Here is a 17200-nt window from a genome sequence, read left to right as displayed (position 1 = left end):
ACATCTGGATGCTTATGTCTGATGAGTTCTAAGATGAAACTGGTTGCACAGTGCCAACATTTGTTAGTATAACTAAAAATCCCACGCATGCCATATTACATTCACATATCTTGATCAAAAATAAGTAGGCAGTCTAAAGTTTGGAAAATAAGTTGACCCCCTCTTCCTTGTGGCAACCCCTCAAATACTTGAATACATCTATCATGTCATCCCTAGTCCTAAATACTGGAATACACCTATCATGTCACTCATAGCTCTAAAATAAATTAAGACTAAAAGAAAAATTAAGACTAAATTAATAAATTAAGACTAAAAGAAAAATCAATAGAGAAAAAGATACTATTTATCCAATTCTGGAAATAATTGCTATCATAATGAGTAAACTAGTACGGTGTATCTCTAAAAATTGGGGTAGTAAAACAGTTTAAAAACAAAACTGTCTTAACAGTTGAGTCAAGGATGGATAACCTTTTAGTGACTAGGTCACCCAATCTTTACAGGTAAATGAAGGTCAGATCATAGTGAAGCCATGTATTTTGTATTTTCCTTAATTTTGAAGAGTGAAATTAGGATATGTAAAAAACAAAGTCACTGTTTTAATCTTTTATAATATAGCTGCAGTCTTTACGTCTTTCAGCTTTAAAGTAGTGGGAAATGGTATCATTGTGGTCAGAAGGGTTTTCCAGTAGCCAGATATATAATTCATACATTATATATAGACATTAGATTGCTGTCCTTGTGCTAGATGAAGAATTTGGGCTATTTGGATTTACTATGTTTGCCTTTCATCACTACTAGAATTCTGGATTCTTTATAACCATGGAAAGCAAAATGTATACTGCTGCCAGGGCTGTTCATTGAATTATACATACACAAAACTATTATTCATCCTACATTTTAAAATTGTATGGGGTCATAGCATACCTAGTATGTTGTTGTAACTTGAATGAATTGCGATTTTATCTCCTGGAACAAATGGACTTTGAAATCCCTGTCATCAGTTTATAGCTCTATGAGTTGTCATCCAGCATATCAGTTTTCTTCTTTAAAAGTACCACAGTTGGAACTTTACCATTACAGCATCTGATAAGACATCTGGCAGCTGATACTTTCAGTTTAAGTTAAATTCAAACCAAGTTTTATCCCCAGTTCTCCAGAGCACTGAAAAAGCTTCAGTAGCAGTTGCTGTTGAATGAGATAGTAAAGGTGAAACTCAAAAAATTAGAATATCATGCAAAAGTTCATTTATTTCAGTAATGCAACTTAAAAGGTGAAACTAATATATGAGATAGACTCATTACATGCAGAGCAAGATAGTTCAAGCCGTGATATGTCATAATTGTGATGATTATGGCTTACAGCTCATGAAAACCCCAAATCCACAATCTCAGAAAATTAGAATATTACATGCAATCAATAAAACAAGGATTGTACATAGAACAATATCGGACCTCTGAAAAGTATAAGCATGCATATGTACTCAGTACTTGGTTTGGGCCCCTTTTGCAGCAATTACTGCCTCAATGCGGCGTGGCATGGAAGCTATCAGCCTGTGGCACTGCTGAAGTGTTATGGAAGACCAGGATGCTTCAATAGTGGCCTTCAGCTCTTCTGCATTGTTTGGTCTCATGTCTCTCATCTTTCTCTTGGCAATGCCCCATAGATTCTCTATGGGGTTCAGGTCAGGTTAGTTTGCTGGCCAATCAAGCGCAGTAATCCCATTGTCATTGAACCAGGTTTTGGTGCTTTTGGCAGTGTGGACAGGTGCCAAGTCCTGCTGGAAAATGAAGTCAGCATCCCCATAAAGTTTGTCTGCGGAAGGAAGCATGAAGTGCTTCAAAATCTCCTGGTAGACGGCTACATTGACCCTGGACTTAATGAAGCACAGTGGACCAACACCAGCAGATGACATGGCTCCCCAAATCAACACAGACTCTGGAAACTTCACACTGGACTTCAAGCATCTTGCAGTGTGTGCCTCTCCATTCCTCCAGACTCTGGGTCCTTGGTTTCCAAATGAGATGCAAAAATTGCTCTCATCAGAAAAGAGGACTTTGGACCACTGAGCAACAGACCAGTTCTGTTTTTCTTTAGCCCAGGTAAGACGCTTCTGACGTTGTTGTTGAGGAGCGGCTTGACAAGAGGAATACAATATTTGAAGCCCATGTGTGTGGTGGCTCTTGATGCACTGACTCCAGCCTCTGTCCACTCCTTGTGAAAGTTCCCAACACTTTTGAATGGCCGTTTCCTCTCCAGGCTGCAGTCATCCCTGCTGCTTGTGCACCTTTTTCTTCCACACTTTTCCCTTCCACGTAACTTTCTGTTAATGTGCCTTGATACTTTGGGAACATCCAACTTCTTTTGCAATTACCTTTTGAGGCTTTCCCTCCTTATGGAGGGTGTCAATGATGGTTTTCTGCATAACTGTCAGCTCAGCAGTCTTTCCCATGATTGTGATTCCTACTGAACCGGACTGAGAGACCATTTAAAGGCTCAGGAACCCTTTGCAGGTGTTATGGCTTAATTAGCTGATTAGAGTGGGACACTTTGAGCCTAGAATATTGAACCTTTTCACAATATTCTAATTTTCTGAGATTATGGATTTGGGGTTTTCATGAGCTGTAAGCCATAATCATCTCAATTATGACACATCACGGCTTGAACTATCTTGCTTTGCATGTAATGAGTCTCTCTCTTATATTAGTTTCACCTTTTAAGTTGCATTACTGAAATAAATGAACTTTTGCACAATATTCTAATTTTTCAAGTTTCACCTGTATAAGCCATTTGTTTGAGATGGGAGAATAGGAAGAATCCTTGTTGCCTCTGTTCAGTAATAAACTGAAAAACATCAGCCTTATGTTTTCCCCAGATCTTTCACAACTCACATACTTAGATTTAAAGTTCCTAATCTATTCTACAATAAAAGGAGTCCCATTAATAACAGTAGATCTGACATTTCCCATAGCATATATTCTCTGTTGAAATTTCTGATGTAAATAATGTAATCTCAGAAGTAAATGTAAGAAATAATCTCAGAAGTAAACTTTCTATAAACTAAAGTATGTTTAAAATTGTAGCCTCTGTAGCACACATATTTATGCAAAGATTATCTTGATTATGCCAAAAGAAGCTCACTCAATAAATATTCTGATTGCTGCAGGACATGATTTAACACCAACCAGTTTGTCCAGAAGTGTATTCCATTCCAAAATGTCCAACTGGAGCCTTCTTTCTTGAGGACTGCTACAGAGTGCTGAATGTTTTGAACTACTCTGATACAGACTGAAACCTGGTTCAAATATTTTGACACCCACTTCCTCAAATCTCATTTACTGCATCCTCACCATCTCCCTCCCTCCAGCTACCCTCCTGCTTCTCCTCACCCAAATAGCAGCTACAGCCCATGTTTTGTATATATCTGCAATCCTCAGTAAGATGTAGAAAGTTAGCACCCACCCCTCTTCTAGAAGAATGAAATATTCTAGGAAATATTAAAAAGGCAGAATATTTTCCCTAAAACAGAAATAGAAATCTTAAGGGACATAGAAACCCAGTCCCAGCAGATATTTTTGTGCCAGCTTATCTACAAAACAAAAGACTGGGCCATCTTATCTACAGCTCCAGTGTGATAGGATTAGCCCTCACTCAGATCCAAACAAAGCCATTAAGCCATAATAGAAATTGCCCAAAGCCCCTTCTGTCAGTTTTGAAAACCATATTAGCACCAGAAGCTTTCATGCTGCCACATTCTTTTTTTTTTTTTTTTTTTGGTAAAAGTTTTATTGATTTTAACAACAAACAAAAACACATAAAACATAACATAAGACATAACATAAAAACATCATCATCCTTCATAAATTTACAGACAGTGTATCGGTTGGTTCACCACTCCTTTTTGTGCATCCATTCATAGTCATCATAATAATTATATTACATAATAACTCATATTATCAATCAACAATTATATATCCTAATATCATTATTAAACAATCATTTGACTATAATTTTACTAATTCATACTTAAGCGAGATAACTATAATTTAGTTAATTTATTTTATAACAATTCATAAAATCATACCAAATCTATCTTAATAAAATATTCTAAAAATATTATCAAAACCAAGAAAAAGTGTATATTCATTATTTCCTAAATTTCTAAATATTCTATTATTATATTGTATTATCTAACCATTGATAAAAAAGATCCCAAACTTCATAAAATTGTTTATCTTCTTCTCTAATTTCAAATGTCAATCTACTCATTTCAGCACAATCCAATATTTTCTTAATAATTTCTTCCTCTGCTGGTATTTTCTCACTCTTCCAATTTTTAGCAAATACAATCCTAGCAGCTGTTAATACATTTACAATCAAATACTTCAAATTTTTATTATATGTATCGGGTAAGATTCCCAATAAAAAAATCTCTGGTTTCAAATCTATATGTTTCTTTGTCATTTTTTCCAACCATATGCGAATTCTAATCCAATATTTTCTAGCGTCCTCACAAGTCCACCACATATGGTAATATGAGCCAGGTATCTGATGACATTTCCAGCACTTTTCAGATTTATTCTTGAACATTCTTGGTATTCTTGTCGGGGGGAAATGCCACCTGTAAAACATCTTATACAAATTTTCTTTATATGCTGTTGACATTGTCATTTTATAATTTTGAGACCACAACTTTTGCCATTTCTCTAAGTCAATCCCATATCCAAAATTCTTCCCCCAAGCAATCATCGTTTCTTTAACTTGTTCATCCTCCAATTTAATTTCCAACAAATAATTATATAATTTTTTAATCACTTTTTCATCAGTACCTGTCAAAATCCTATCTAAATCAGTCATTTTGTCATAAAATCCTTCCATTTTGGAATCTTTAAGATACCTTGAATGTATTTGCGCATATGAAAACCAATTCATCTTTATACCTTGTTCTTCTAAATTTTGCATCGTTTTAAGTTCACCCTTTTCATCTAGTAATTCCCCATATCTAACTGTTTGTTCCTTCTTATAAATTATAGGATAAGAAAAGGCTTCAATAGTTGATAACCAAACTGGAATTTTCAAATAACATTGTTTCTTAATTTTCTCCCAATTCAACCATAACGATTCCCGTATATAATGCCTTCTAAAATAACCCTGTGATTTAGTTCCTTATACCATAGAAAAGCATGCCAACCCAATAGTAAATCATGTCCTTCTAATGCCAACAATCTAGTCTTTCTTAACGTTATCCATTCTTTAGCCCACATTAAATTTGCAGCTTGATAATACAACTCCCAATTAGGAAGGCCAAATCCTCCTCTAATTCTAGCATCCTGTAAAAGTTTTAATTTTATTCTCGCTTTCTTACCTTGCCATATATACTTCAACACAATTTTATTTAATTCTTCAAAATAGTCTTTACCTCACCTAATTGGTATTGTTTGAAACAAATATAACATTCTAGGTAAAATATTCGTCTTAATTGTTGAAATTCTACCTATCAGTGACAATTGTAAGTTTTCCCATTTTTTCAGATCAGATGCTATCTGCTGCTTAAGTTTAATATAGTTATTCTCTTTCAGTGTAGTACATCTTGACGTCAAATATATCCCCAAATATTTAACTTTATTCGTAACTTGAATTTGCAATAGGTCTGTCAGCTCTTCTCTTTGTCTTAATAACATGTTCTTTGTCAAAATCTTTGTTTTGTCTTTATTTATTTTCAAGCCAGCCGTCTCAAAATACATCTCTATCTTTTCGAATAATTTTAAAGCTGTCTCAAGAGGATCTTCCAGAATAAAGACCAAATCATCTGCAAAGGCTTGCAATTTGAATTCCTCCTTTTTAACTTTCATTCCTTTTATATTTGTATCCTCTCTAATATTTCTATTTAACACTTCCAAAGTCAATACAAATAACAAAGGAGATAATGGGCATCCTTGTCTTGTACCTTTTTTAATATTAATAGAGTCTGTAAGTTCTCCATCTATCATTACTTGTGCCGTTTGCGCATAATATATGGCTTCTATTGCTTGAATAAATTTTCTAGCAAAGCCCATCTGTTCCAATAATAATAGCATAAATCTCCAATTCACGTTATCAAATGCCTTTTGGGCATCTAAGAATATCAAAGCCATTTGTTTTTCAGGATGCGCCTCGTAATATTCCAATGTATCCAGGATTATCCTCATATTGTCTTTAATTTGTCTCTTTGGTAAAAATCCATTCTGATCAGGGTGAATAAAATTATTTAAATATTTTTTAAGCCTCTCTGCCAAGATTGAGGCAAAGATTTTGTAATCTGCATTCAATAAGGAAATAGGTCTATAGTTCTTAATTTGTAATGGGTCAACCCCTTCTTTTGGGATAAGTGTAATATAAGCTTCTGACCATGTTTTGGGTATTTTCTTATTTACCATAATTTCATTCATGACTTCTAATAGTGGAATGCTCAACGATTCTTGTAGTATTCTATAAAATTCTACCGGGAGACCATCTGGTCCTGGTGCTTTTCCATTGTTCTGTCTATTGAGTGCTTCAGTTAATTCCATCATTGTTATAGCACTTTCTAACATTTCCCCAGTTTCATCAGGTATCTTAGGTAGGTTAGCATTTTGTAAATACTGTTTAATTTTTCCCTCATCAAGATCCTCCTGTTTATATAATTGTCCATAAAAATCTCGAATGATTGCTTTTTTCTCTTTATTACCATAGCATACTTGACCTTGATTGTCTATTAATTGTAATATTTTCCTTGATTCTTTCTCTTTTCTCAATTTATATGCTAACCATCTACCTGGCCTATTTGCATCTTCAAAATAATTCTGTTTAGCACTTCTAATTTTTTGTGCCAGTTCTTTTTTCTCTGCTTGATCCATTTTATGTTTAATTATGTCCATTTTAAGTCTAATATCTTTTTTTTGTGGCGCTTTTTGTAATTCTTTTTCCAATTTTTTATGGTCTTCTTCTAGAGCTTTAATCATTTGCCTCTTCCTAATGTTCTTTTTCTTTGAATAGTCTATTATTAATCCTCTTGCATATGCCTTCATTGTATCCCAAACATTCTGTATTGAAGTGTCCTCTTTTTTATTTACATTGCAGAAGAAGACCAATTCTTTTTCCATCCATTGTGTAAAAAATTTTTCCTTTAAAATAGTATTATTTAATGTCCATCTAGATCTTCTTTTTTGTCCTTTCCATTTAATTGTCATTGGATTATGGTCTGCCCATGTACTTGTTTCAATATTTATTTCTTGAATATTAGATAATAATTCCGTTGATGTCCAAATCATATCTATTCTGGACCATGATAAATGTCTATTGGAATAAAAAGTATATTGTTGAGTTTTAGCATTTCTTTCTCTCCATATGTCTTTAAGATTTAATTCATCTATCATTTTAAAAAAAGTTTTAGGGAGAGTTTTCCTATTTTGTCGTGTTGCTTTTACTGTATAATCCAATTTATTGTCTACAATTCCATTAAAATCTCCCATCATAAGTATATTAGCGTAGTCCAGTTCAATTATTTTCATGTGTAATTTTTTATAAAATTCTTCTTGTTTATCCTTCGGGGCATAAATTGCAACCAAAAGTGTTTTTGTATTATTGTCCACTATTTCAACCATTAATACTCTTCCGTCTTCATCAGTAAAAGTCAGTTTTGCTGGAATAGTTTCCTTAATATACAAAACCACTCCTCTTTTCTTACAGTAAGTCAGAGAAGTGAATATTTTCCCTAATTTTGATCGTGCCAGTAGTTGTTCGTGTTGTTTTTTAATGTGTACTTCTTGTAGGCAAATTATATCAAATTTTAGCTTCTCTAATTTGTGAAAGGTTTTTCTTCTTTTAGTAGCTGAATTCAGTCCATTTATATTAATAGAAATCAAATTTTTTCCCTCCATGGTTATACTTTATATTTAGGTCTAACAGCTCTCGTGGATCTTACTTCACGTTGTTCTTTGGTCTCCACTTGTCCACCTATTGCACCTTCCTCTTTTCTCATTTCCATCTGGTCCTCTTCAGATTCAGTTGAAATGTTCTCTTTTTCTATCTCCATTTCTCTTCTTTCAAAGAATTCCTTGTAGAATATTTCTGCTTTCTCAATTGAATCAATTCTGTATCTCTGTTCTTGCCACGTAAACATTAATCCTCCTGGAATCAGCCATCTATAGTTCACCTCTTTTTCCAATAGCCTTTTAGTCAAAAATCGATATTCTCTTCTAATCTCTCTCACTTTTCTAGGTACTTGTTTTAAGACCACAATCTCTTTGTCTTTATACTTCAACACCCTCTCTCTTGCCACTTGTAGTATTTGGGTTTTAATAGTTTTTTTGGTGAATCTAACATGAACCTCTCTTGGTAGTTGGTTCCTCGTCGCATATCTTGTGAAAACTCGATATATCTCATCTACTCCATCCATCATCTTTTCTTCTGTTATTTCCAAGGCTCCAGCCAAGATTTCAATCATTACTGCAGCCAAATTTTGTCCTTTTTCCTCCTCAATATTTTGAAATCTAAGATAGAATTCTGACCTGTCCATCTCCCACTTCAACATCCCACTTTTTTCTTGTTCAACCGTTGTTAATCTATTATCGATATTTCCAATTATGTCATCTCTTTGTTTGTCTTTCTCTTCTATTTTTTGGATTCTCTCATCATGATTCACCATCATTTGTTGAAATTTTTCAAATTTTTCATCAATCTTCCCAATTCTTTTATCAATACTCTCCATTCTTTGTTCCATGCTCACTTTAAGATCTTGTATTCCTTGCATAACCGTCATTAAATCCATTTGTGCTTTATCTTGCTTTGCCATTATAGAAAGTCGTCCTCCAGTTGATGGGGAAACAGGAGCAGAAGTTGAAATGCCCGGAGGTAAAATTCTCTTACTCATTCCGTGATTCAGCGTCTTCCGGTTCTTTTAATCCAGTTAATAAGGTGACCAATTATAATCCAATTAGAAAAAGGGAAAACACCAAAAAAAAAAAAAAAGCCAAAAAGAAGTAAAAAGCCCAAAATTAAAAAAGAAAAAGAAAAATTCTTCAGGTTCTTCAAGACCTTAATCCAATTGTAAAATACTCAATTATAATTCAGAAGGAAAAATTAAAAATGAAGAGAAAAAAGAGACAAAATAAAGCCAACAATGTAAAATAATAATAATAATAATAATAATAATAATAATAATAATAATAATAATAATAATAATAATAATAATAATAATAAACAAAAAGAAGAAGTTCTTCAGGTTCTTCCCACCTTAATCCAATTGAGAGATCTCAAAAATAAAAAATATCCATAAAAATAAGTCAGAAGTAGAAATAAGAAAGCAAAAATCCCAATAAAAAAAAATAAAAAGGAAAAAATAAATATTCTGAGGCTTCCCCTTTAAAAATAAACTAAAAATGAGGTAAAATAAAAAATAAAAATAAGTATACCAATATTACAAAATGCTGTGGGGTTGGGGGGGAGGGATAGAACAATTGATAAAAAATAAAGAATAAAAAAAAACACCCACTGCCTTTTATTTATCCAAGGCTCTTATTTGGCTTCTCGACACATTTCAAAGCCAAGCTTCAGATATTCAATTAATAATAGAAGTCCCGAAGAGCACCTGTATAAACATCCTCCAGTACTCTTCCCTCTATCTTCCCTTTATCTTATCACTTCAATAGCCTTGAAGAAGTTTTTTCCCAGCTCTCAACTTCAAATAAAATATTTTCAAGCCTCTAGTTGGCAGTGTTGCAAAATTTCTTAAAACCACTCCCCCTTCTTCCCCCTTAAAAAAGCCTAAAAAAGAACAAATATATATATATTTAATTTTAAAAAAGAACAAAACAAAAGGGGGCCTCTATTTTATAAAATATAAACAGTCAAAAAGGAGAAAAAAGAACTAGTAAATATAAAAGAAAAAACCAGTCTGCTTAACTAGATCACCATAGAAGTTCAATGAAAGAAAAAAAAAAGGTAAAAATAAAAAGCCAAGCCTCACTTTGACATTTCTCTTTGAAAATCGCCGCTAAGTCAGTTTTGTCAATAATCTTACAGTTTTCTTCTCATTCTTAGAGTGTCCTTTAGTCCCAATATTAATATTAAAAAAAAAAAAAAAGTTCTCACCAAGCCGATACACTTTCTCTTACGATCTCTTCCTTCCGGAGCTGTCCCAGCTTCAGCAGCTTAATGGCTGCCTCCCCGCCGATGGTAAAAGGGCTTCTTCTGGATCAACCAGGGACTTGCGATGTCCCCTGGGATCTACAGAACGCGCCCCTTACTATCACCGTCTCTACGGGACGGTTTAGGTCCGTTGGGACCGACCAGGAGCGGGGATATCAGCAGCTATCTCAGAGCCCCGAGATAGCAGCTGTATCGCAGCGACGAGACTCCGCCTTCTCATGCTGCCACATTCTTGAGCGTGGGAAGTTGGGAGGGGGAATTTCATGGAGCGTATGTGGTTAGACGTAATAGCATTCTTCTTTAAAGTCAAGGTCATGTTATTCCTGCACCTGACTGAGGTACAGTAGCAGAGGGGATGTCTCAAGTTGGAACGGATGGTAATTGGGGCATGTGGTGGAATGATGGGTGCAGGGGGTGGATTTGTAAATTTTTACTTATTGGAAGAAAACTTGGAACTTTGGGTTTTCCCAGATGTGCCAGTATAATTACACTAATAAAAGGAAACTTTGAGAAAATGCCTGTCTCAGAGGTTTTAATTGGAGTGGATTTTTCTGGAACACTGACACCTTCATTACATCACCCAGCAAGATTCAAACAAGCCTGGGACTCAAGACAACCTACAAAGTGATCCCTGCATGGCCCCATGGGAGTCTAACAACCAATTAGGATACATTTCTTGCCACAGCAACAGGAAGCAAGTTCAAAGCCCAACAGAGGGTATAAATCTCCCTCTCTCACCCATTTGCTTGATTTTGCCCAGGACCTCAAGCCATGTGGTCCTGTCCACCATTAAACCATCCTTCCAAGCAGTCTCCATATTTCCAGTGTCTTCCCACTTGGAACTGAACCCAGATGGACATTTGGGACCTGACAGATTACATCCCAGAGTTCTAAAGGAGCTGGTAGAGGTCATCTCAGAACCACAGCACCACATCTTTCAAAAATCCTGGAGCACCAGGGAATTACCTGAGGACTGGAAAAGAGCTGATATGATTCCCATCTTCAAAAATGGGGAAAAAATAGACCCAGGAAACTGCAGACCAATCAGTCTAACACCAATACTGGGAAGATACTGGAAAAGCTAATTTAAAAAAAGATCTGCCAACATCTAGAAACAAGTAAAGTAATAACTAGCAGTCAGCACAGGTTTGTTAAAAACAGATCATGCCAAACCAATCTTATTTCATTCTTCAATATAGTGATTAAATTAGTAGACCAGTGAAATACTGTATTCAGCAAGGCATTCGACAAAATAGACCACAACCTACTTCTTGGTAAGCTAGAAAAAAGTGAGATAGATAGCATCACCGCCAGATGGATTCGCAACTGGCTGACAAACCGTACTCAACGAGTAGTCCTTAATGGGTCTAAGTCTACAAGGAGGGAAGTAAGCAGTGGGGTGCCACAAGGTTCCGTCTTAGGCCCAGTATTCTTCAATATCTTTATTAACGACTTAGTGAGGGAATAGAAGGGGAACTTACCAAATTTGCAGATGATACTAAGCCGGCAGGGATAGCTAACACCCAAGAAGATAGGCTCAAACACTGGGCTGTATCTTAACAAAATGAAATTCAATGTAGAGAAAAGTAAAGCCCTACACTTAGGCAAGAAAAACCAAAAGTAAACATATAGACTGTGTGAAATCAGGCTTAATAGCAGTAACTGTGAGAGGGATCTTGGAGTCTTAGTGGACAACCAGCTAAATATGAGCCAGCAGTGTGCAGCGGCAGCCAAAAAAAGCCACTACAATCCTAAATTGTATTAACAGAGGGATACAATCAAGATCAAGTGAGGTACCAATATCAGTCTATAAAGCCTTAGTAAGACAACACCTAGAATATTACATCCCATTTTGGTCACCACACTATAAAAAAGATGTTGAGACTAGAAGAAGTGCAGAGAAGAGCAACCAGGATGATTAGGGGACTGGAGACTAAAGCATGAAGAATGGTTACAGGAAATGGGCACGGCTAGTCTAGTGAAGAGAAGGACCAGGAGAGACATGATAGCAGTCTTTCAATATTTGAGGGGCTGGGACAGAGAGGAAGGGTCAAGCTATTTTCTAAAGCACCTGTAGGCCAGACAAGGAATAATGGATGGAAACTGAACAAGGAGAGATTTAACCTGGAAATAAGGAGAACTTTTCTGACAGTGAGAATAATCAACCAATGGAACAGCTTGCCTTTGGAAGTTGTGGGATCTTCATCACTTGAGACTTTCAAGAAGAGATTGGACTGCCATTTGTCAGAAATGGTGTAGGGTCTCCTGCTTGGGTGGGGGTTGGGCTAGATGACCTATAGTGTCCCTTCCAACTCTGTTAATTTGTAATCTGTAGAGATTATGCATTGTCCAATATATTTCTTTTGAGGTATGATTTTTTTTAATGCAAAAGTGTGTTTTAAAGACCAGGTTTTAGGAGAGAGTCGGTTTCAATTTGGAATCATCACTGAATGCCCATCTTGCCCACAGTTCAGGTCTCTGTTAATCTGGAACAGTCCGCTATAATATTCAATAAAATGCATACCCAAGCAACTGTGTATCCAAATCTATCATGCTTCACAACATGTAATCTCTTTTATATTCAAATATATTTACAACCCACTCTAGCACACGCAACTTCCATATTCGATCGTTAAAAGCAATTGCGAGGCCCCAAATCTTGTAATAAACGGCTTGCAAGCGTTTTGACCATAAATTGGCCAGCAGAGGGCAACATGAATTCACCCACAGCCGGATGTGTCGTCACAGCAAAATTTCCTTTTCCGACATACATTCTAGGCAAGGTAAGGGAGGGTCGGATTTTTTATTATTATTATTTTATTTAAAAAGCTCCTTTTTCCGTTCTGGTTTCTCACGATAGCTGGGATCTCTAGTATTGACTACAGAAAAATGACAGCACAGTTATTTCAACATGGAGAGAACAAAAGAGTATTTGTTTTGAAAGTAACACCAGTACAGGGGGCAGCAGGCGCGTGACTCCAGCCCGGAAGCTGGAATGAAGCCTACCACCAAAAGGACCCCTGTTTATTCCATGGTTTTCCATCTATCTTGATTGCAGTCTTAGGACTGCCTTTCTCGAAAGGCAAATTATGCCTTACACTGGCATTAGAGTATTCATTGTGTACCAACAGAAATTAATTTTGCTGCACAAATTAATTTTGTAGTGTTTACGGAATGGCGCATAGTAAGAACCCTCCGTTCAAATATTTCGGAAATAGAAAGAACTCTTTATCACAGTTATAGGTGTGGGGGGAGGGGGCTGTAGAATGATGGCAGAGAAGCTGTAGAATCAAACTTAACGGGAAAAACAACTTGCTAAATTTATTACTTTTATCCCACCTTTATTTGCACAAAGGGCATGGTACTTCTAAAATAGCCTTCCTTAATTCGTAAGGTGAATTAAGACCAGAAATCCCTTAGATACAATGAATAGGTTGGGAGCAACTGTTCATAAAATGGAAACACATAAGTAAGAGGTGCAGTCTCTCTGCACTGATTACCAATGTTGTAAACATTGATAGCAGTTGTCAAAGGAATTTTTCATAGCCAGAAAATATCACAATTATAAATAAGATTGTTGTGTAACGGTAAAGCTTGTCTCTTCTCTCTTCTTTATACACTTCTCAATGTAGTAGATACTCAGTTTCATCGAAAGATATAAGCCCTTTTGGTTTCTCTAATTCCAAAGAGCCCTGCGTTTTTCTTTCTTTCTGATCTGCCTTATGAGTACCAATCAAACCATCCACCCTCAGTGGGAACATTTTTTTAATTGATTAAATTGTTGGAAATTTTTTATATATGTGGTGACCAGTTATCTACCAATCCACTGGTAAATTATTTTGTTTCCAGATAATATGAACTCCATCATAACATGAGATTGTGAAGAACTATGAGGCAATGGCGAGAAATGTATTGTGTGTCCAACTGGAACATACCATAAGGCAACGTTGGCAGAAAGTGTTGTACAAGAGGCAGTCATTTCCTGATAACTATGTGGATCAAAGTTTCTTAGAGAAGTTGCGCAAGAATATCCATGCACGCAAGTATCAGTACTGGGCAGTGGTGTTTGAATCTGGAGTGGTGATACAACAACTATGTAGCGTCTGTGTCTTCATTGTCATCTGGTGGTACATGGATATGGGCCTGTTGGCTCCCCAGTGGCTGTTTGGAGCTGGCTTGATTGCTTCCCTGATTGGTTATGTACTCTTTGATGCCACTGATTCAGGAATAGAGAGAAATCAAAGTGGGCAGACACGATGGGGAGATCTGAAGAATTCTGTGGTATTTGTGGCATTCACCTATGGCTTCTCTCCTATCCTAAAGACCTTAACTGAGTCTATCAGCACTGATACAATTTATGCTATGTCTGCCCTTATGCTCCTAGGACATTTGATCTTTTATGATTATGGGGCAAATGCAGCTATTGTATCCAGTACATTGTCCCTCAACATGGCTATCTTTGCTTCAGTCTGCTTAGCCTCACGGTTGCCACGGTCCTTACATGCCTTTGTCATGGTGACATTTGCTATCCAGATATTTGCCCTATGGCCTATGCTACAGAAGAAGCTCAAAGCTCAAACCCCCCATTGTTATATGACAGCTACCTTACTCTTTGCTTTATCTGCCTTGATGGGACTGCTAACCATTTCCAGCGTTGGCACTGTTCTTTTTGCCCTCCTTTTGATTACCATCTCATGTCTGTGCCCTTATTGCCTCATTAGACTGCAACTCTTCAAAGACAATATCCATGGGCCTTGGGATGAAGCTGAAATCAAGGAAGATCTGTCCAAGTTTCTTATGTAGACCTGGAATCCACACTTTAGGGTTCAATTCTTCTAATTATCCTAGTCCCAGCTAATACATCTTTATCAGCTAAAGCAATTAAGGCAAGCAGGAATGGAATACCTCTGAAAATGCCTGAGAACAACTTATTTATAACCTGCTATTTTTCCAATAAAAGTTTTTTTTGTCAAGGACCACGTGTATTTAAGTTCAGCTAATAGATGTAAAAGTAATACAGGCAGTCCTTATTTAGTGACTGCCTCATTTAGTAACTATTCACAATTATGATGATGGCAAACTAAATTTGCAACCAATGTTTACATATGCAGTGTTTGCTGATGTATAAAGCAAAAAACAAGTGAAGAGCATAAGCACAGTTGTGGTTTCACTTAATGGCTGCTTCGCTTATTGACCAAGTTGCAGGACCCAATTGTTACTAACAAGGACTTCCTGTGAAGTGAAACTCTTAGTAATTTATTTATCAAATTTCTATGGCTAAAATGATAATGATGAGATTTCCCATAATAATTAAGGCCTCAATACTATAAAGCCATTTACCTATTGTTTAAACTGATTGTATTTATTCATGCATTTAAAGAAATGAGATAAGGATTGAGAGTCAGAAATTTCAACCTGTAACTTCTTGCGTTGCCCTCAGATGCTTTGGAGAATAGATTGATCCCCTCCTCTCTGTAACAGCCCCTTAAGCAGTGGTGGGATTCTATTGGTTTGGACTGGTTCGGGAGAACTGGTTGTTACGATTCTGCGCAGTTCGGAGAACTGGCAAATTGCGCCACTGACTGGCCCCACCCTACCCTGCCCAGTCACTACTTATTGCACATGCGTGCCATCGCTGCCTACATTCTCCCTCCCACCATTGCTGCCTGCAGTCTGCCTTCGCCTGCACTCCTGCCAGCCAGCCAGCCATCGCTGCCTGCCTTCCACTGCGGCCATGCCTGATTTGATCTTCCTGGGTGAGTGAGGCTCTGCAAGCTCCAGTCGCCTACCTGCCACCGCCACCAGCCCTGGTTGAATCCCAACTTCCGGGCTGGCCTAGGCCGCCACCGCTGCGCTGCCACCACCCATGGCACTCACGGCCTAGCTATCTACCTCCACAATGTCCCTCCCTGGCTTGTTTTGCCACCGGCGCCACAGCTCCATCCCACATGATGCTTGCGGCCTAGCTAGCAGCTCCCCCACTATCCCCGGCCCTCAGCTTGCCTGGCTTGCTGGTGGCAGAGAGGAAGGCAAGCCAGGGCTGACCCATCACTGCTTGGGTCCCCATCAGCCTGCATCTCACCCCCCCACCCCGCCTGGATTCTCCACAGCTTCTGGGCCTTGCCTGCCAGGGGTGGGAGCAGGCCGCTATGCCGCCCGCATCGCCCCCTTCCCTCTCCCTCCCACCAGCCTGCGTGCTTTGGCCAAGTGCAGACTGCTGCTGTGAGAATAGTACAAGCCCTAATGCTGACAGCGGGGAAGGAAGATCTACACCGGGTTTGCTGCGTTCAGCCAAAGGGCTGCCTCAATGAGGTGGGGTACATGGCAAGGTGAGGCTACCTTTCGAGCAGAGCTTCAGCTTCCACAGGGCCCTCCATGTGGGAGGCCTGAGAGAAAATGCCTCCCCTGAGGGTTGACCGCTCACCCATCTGCCAGCCAGGCTGGCCTGGAAGCGGCATGTCCCCCTGTCGCAGGCTGATGCAGGATCTGAGGCGGAGTGGAGATCAAGCAGGTGGCAGCCCAGAGCAGGGCCCAAAAGGCAGTCAAGCCTCGCCAGAGTGGATCTTCCTTCCCTGTCAGCCTTACCTTCCAGCCCATGGTGCTTGCACTGTTCTCACAGCGGCAGCCTGCACTTGGCCCAGTGAGAGAAGAGTGGCTGGCAGAGGGGCATTGCAGGTGGCATAGCCTCATGCTCCCTGGTCGCCCCCACCCCCCAGCAGGCAAGCCCCAGCAGCTGCAGAGAATCCAGGCAGGGGACAAGATGCGGACTGGCGGGGAGCCGAGTGGCAATGACTCTGCCCTGGCTGGCTCGCCTTTCCCTCTGCCACCAGCTGCGGGAGGAAGGTAAGGTTGCAGGCAGTCAGGAAAGCCGAACTGCTGCCTAGCCCAGAGCTGCCGGCTGGATAGGTGAGGCTGCAGCACACGCCTTGCTTGAAATTCATAGCTCTTTATTTGAAAATCTCAAAAGATGGAAGGGAGGAAGTCCCACTCACGGTCCCTTTTTTGGACCTGGAAGGCTTGCCTGCTGGCCTTTCCG

The 17200-nt window shown here is 38.3% G+C and overlaps 1 protein-coding gene across 1 annotated transcript; it reads left to right on the top strand.

Annotated features, from left to right (window-relative positions):
- The first annotated feature begins 12908 nt into the window (after positions 1–12908).
- Positions 12909–15140, top strand: PIGC (phosphatidylinositol glycan anchor biosynthesis class C). The gene is made up of 2 exons (XM_026681835.2): positions 12909–12947; positions 14014–15140. Exon 2 carries the CDS (start codon positions 14062–14064, stop codon positions 14965–14967), a length of 906 nt encoding a protein of 301 aa, XP_026537620.2. The 5' UTR covers positions 12909–12947; positions 14014–14061; the 3' UTR covers positions 14968–15140.
- The last annotated feature ends 2060 nt before the right edge of the window (positions 15141–17200 follow it).

Source organism: Notechis scutatus, chromosome 3, assembly GCF_049901735.1.
Source record: "Notechis scutatus isolate UNSWTSFEM ecotype Mainland chromosome 3, rNotScu1.2, whole genome shotgun sequence".
In the NCBI taxonomy this organism is placed as follows: Eukaryota; Metazoa; Chordata; class Lepidosauria; order Squamata; family Elapidae; genus Notechis; species Notechis scutatus.
This window is presented reverse-complemented; position numbering and strand designations above follow the sequence as displayed.

Coding starts and splice junctions, on each gene's coding strand:
- PIGC (XM_026681835.2), top strand. CDS start 14,062: ATGGCGAGAAATGTATTGTGTGTCCAACTGGAACATACCATAAGGCAA.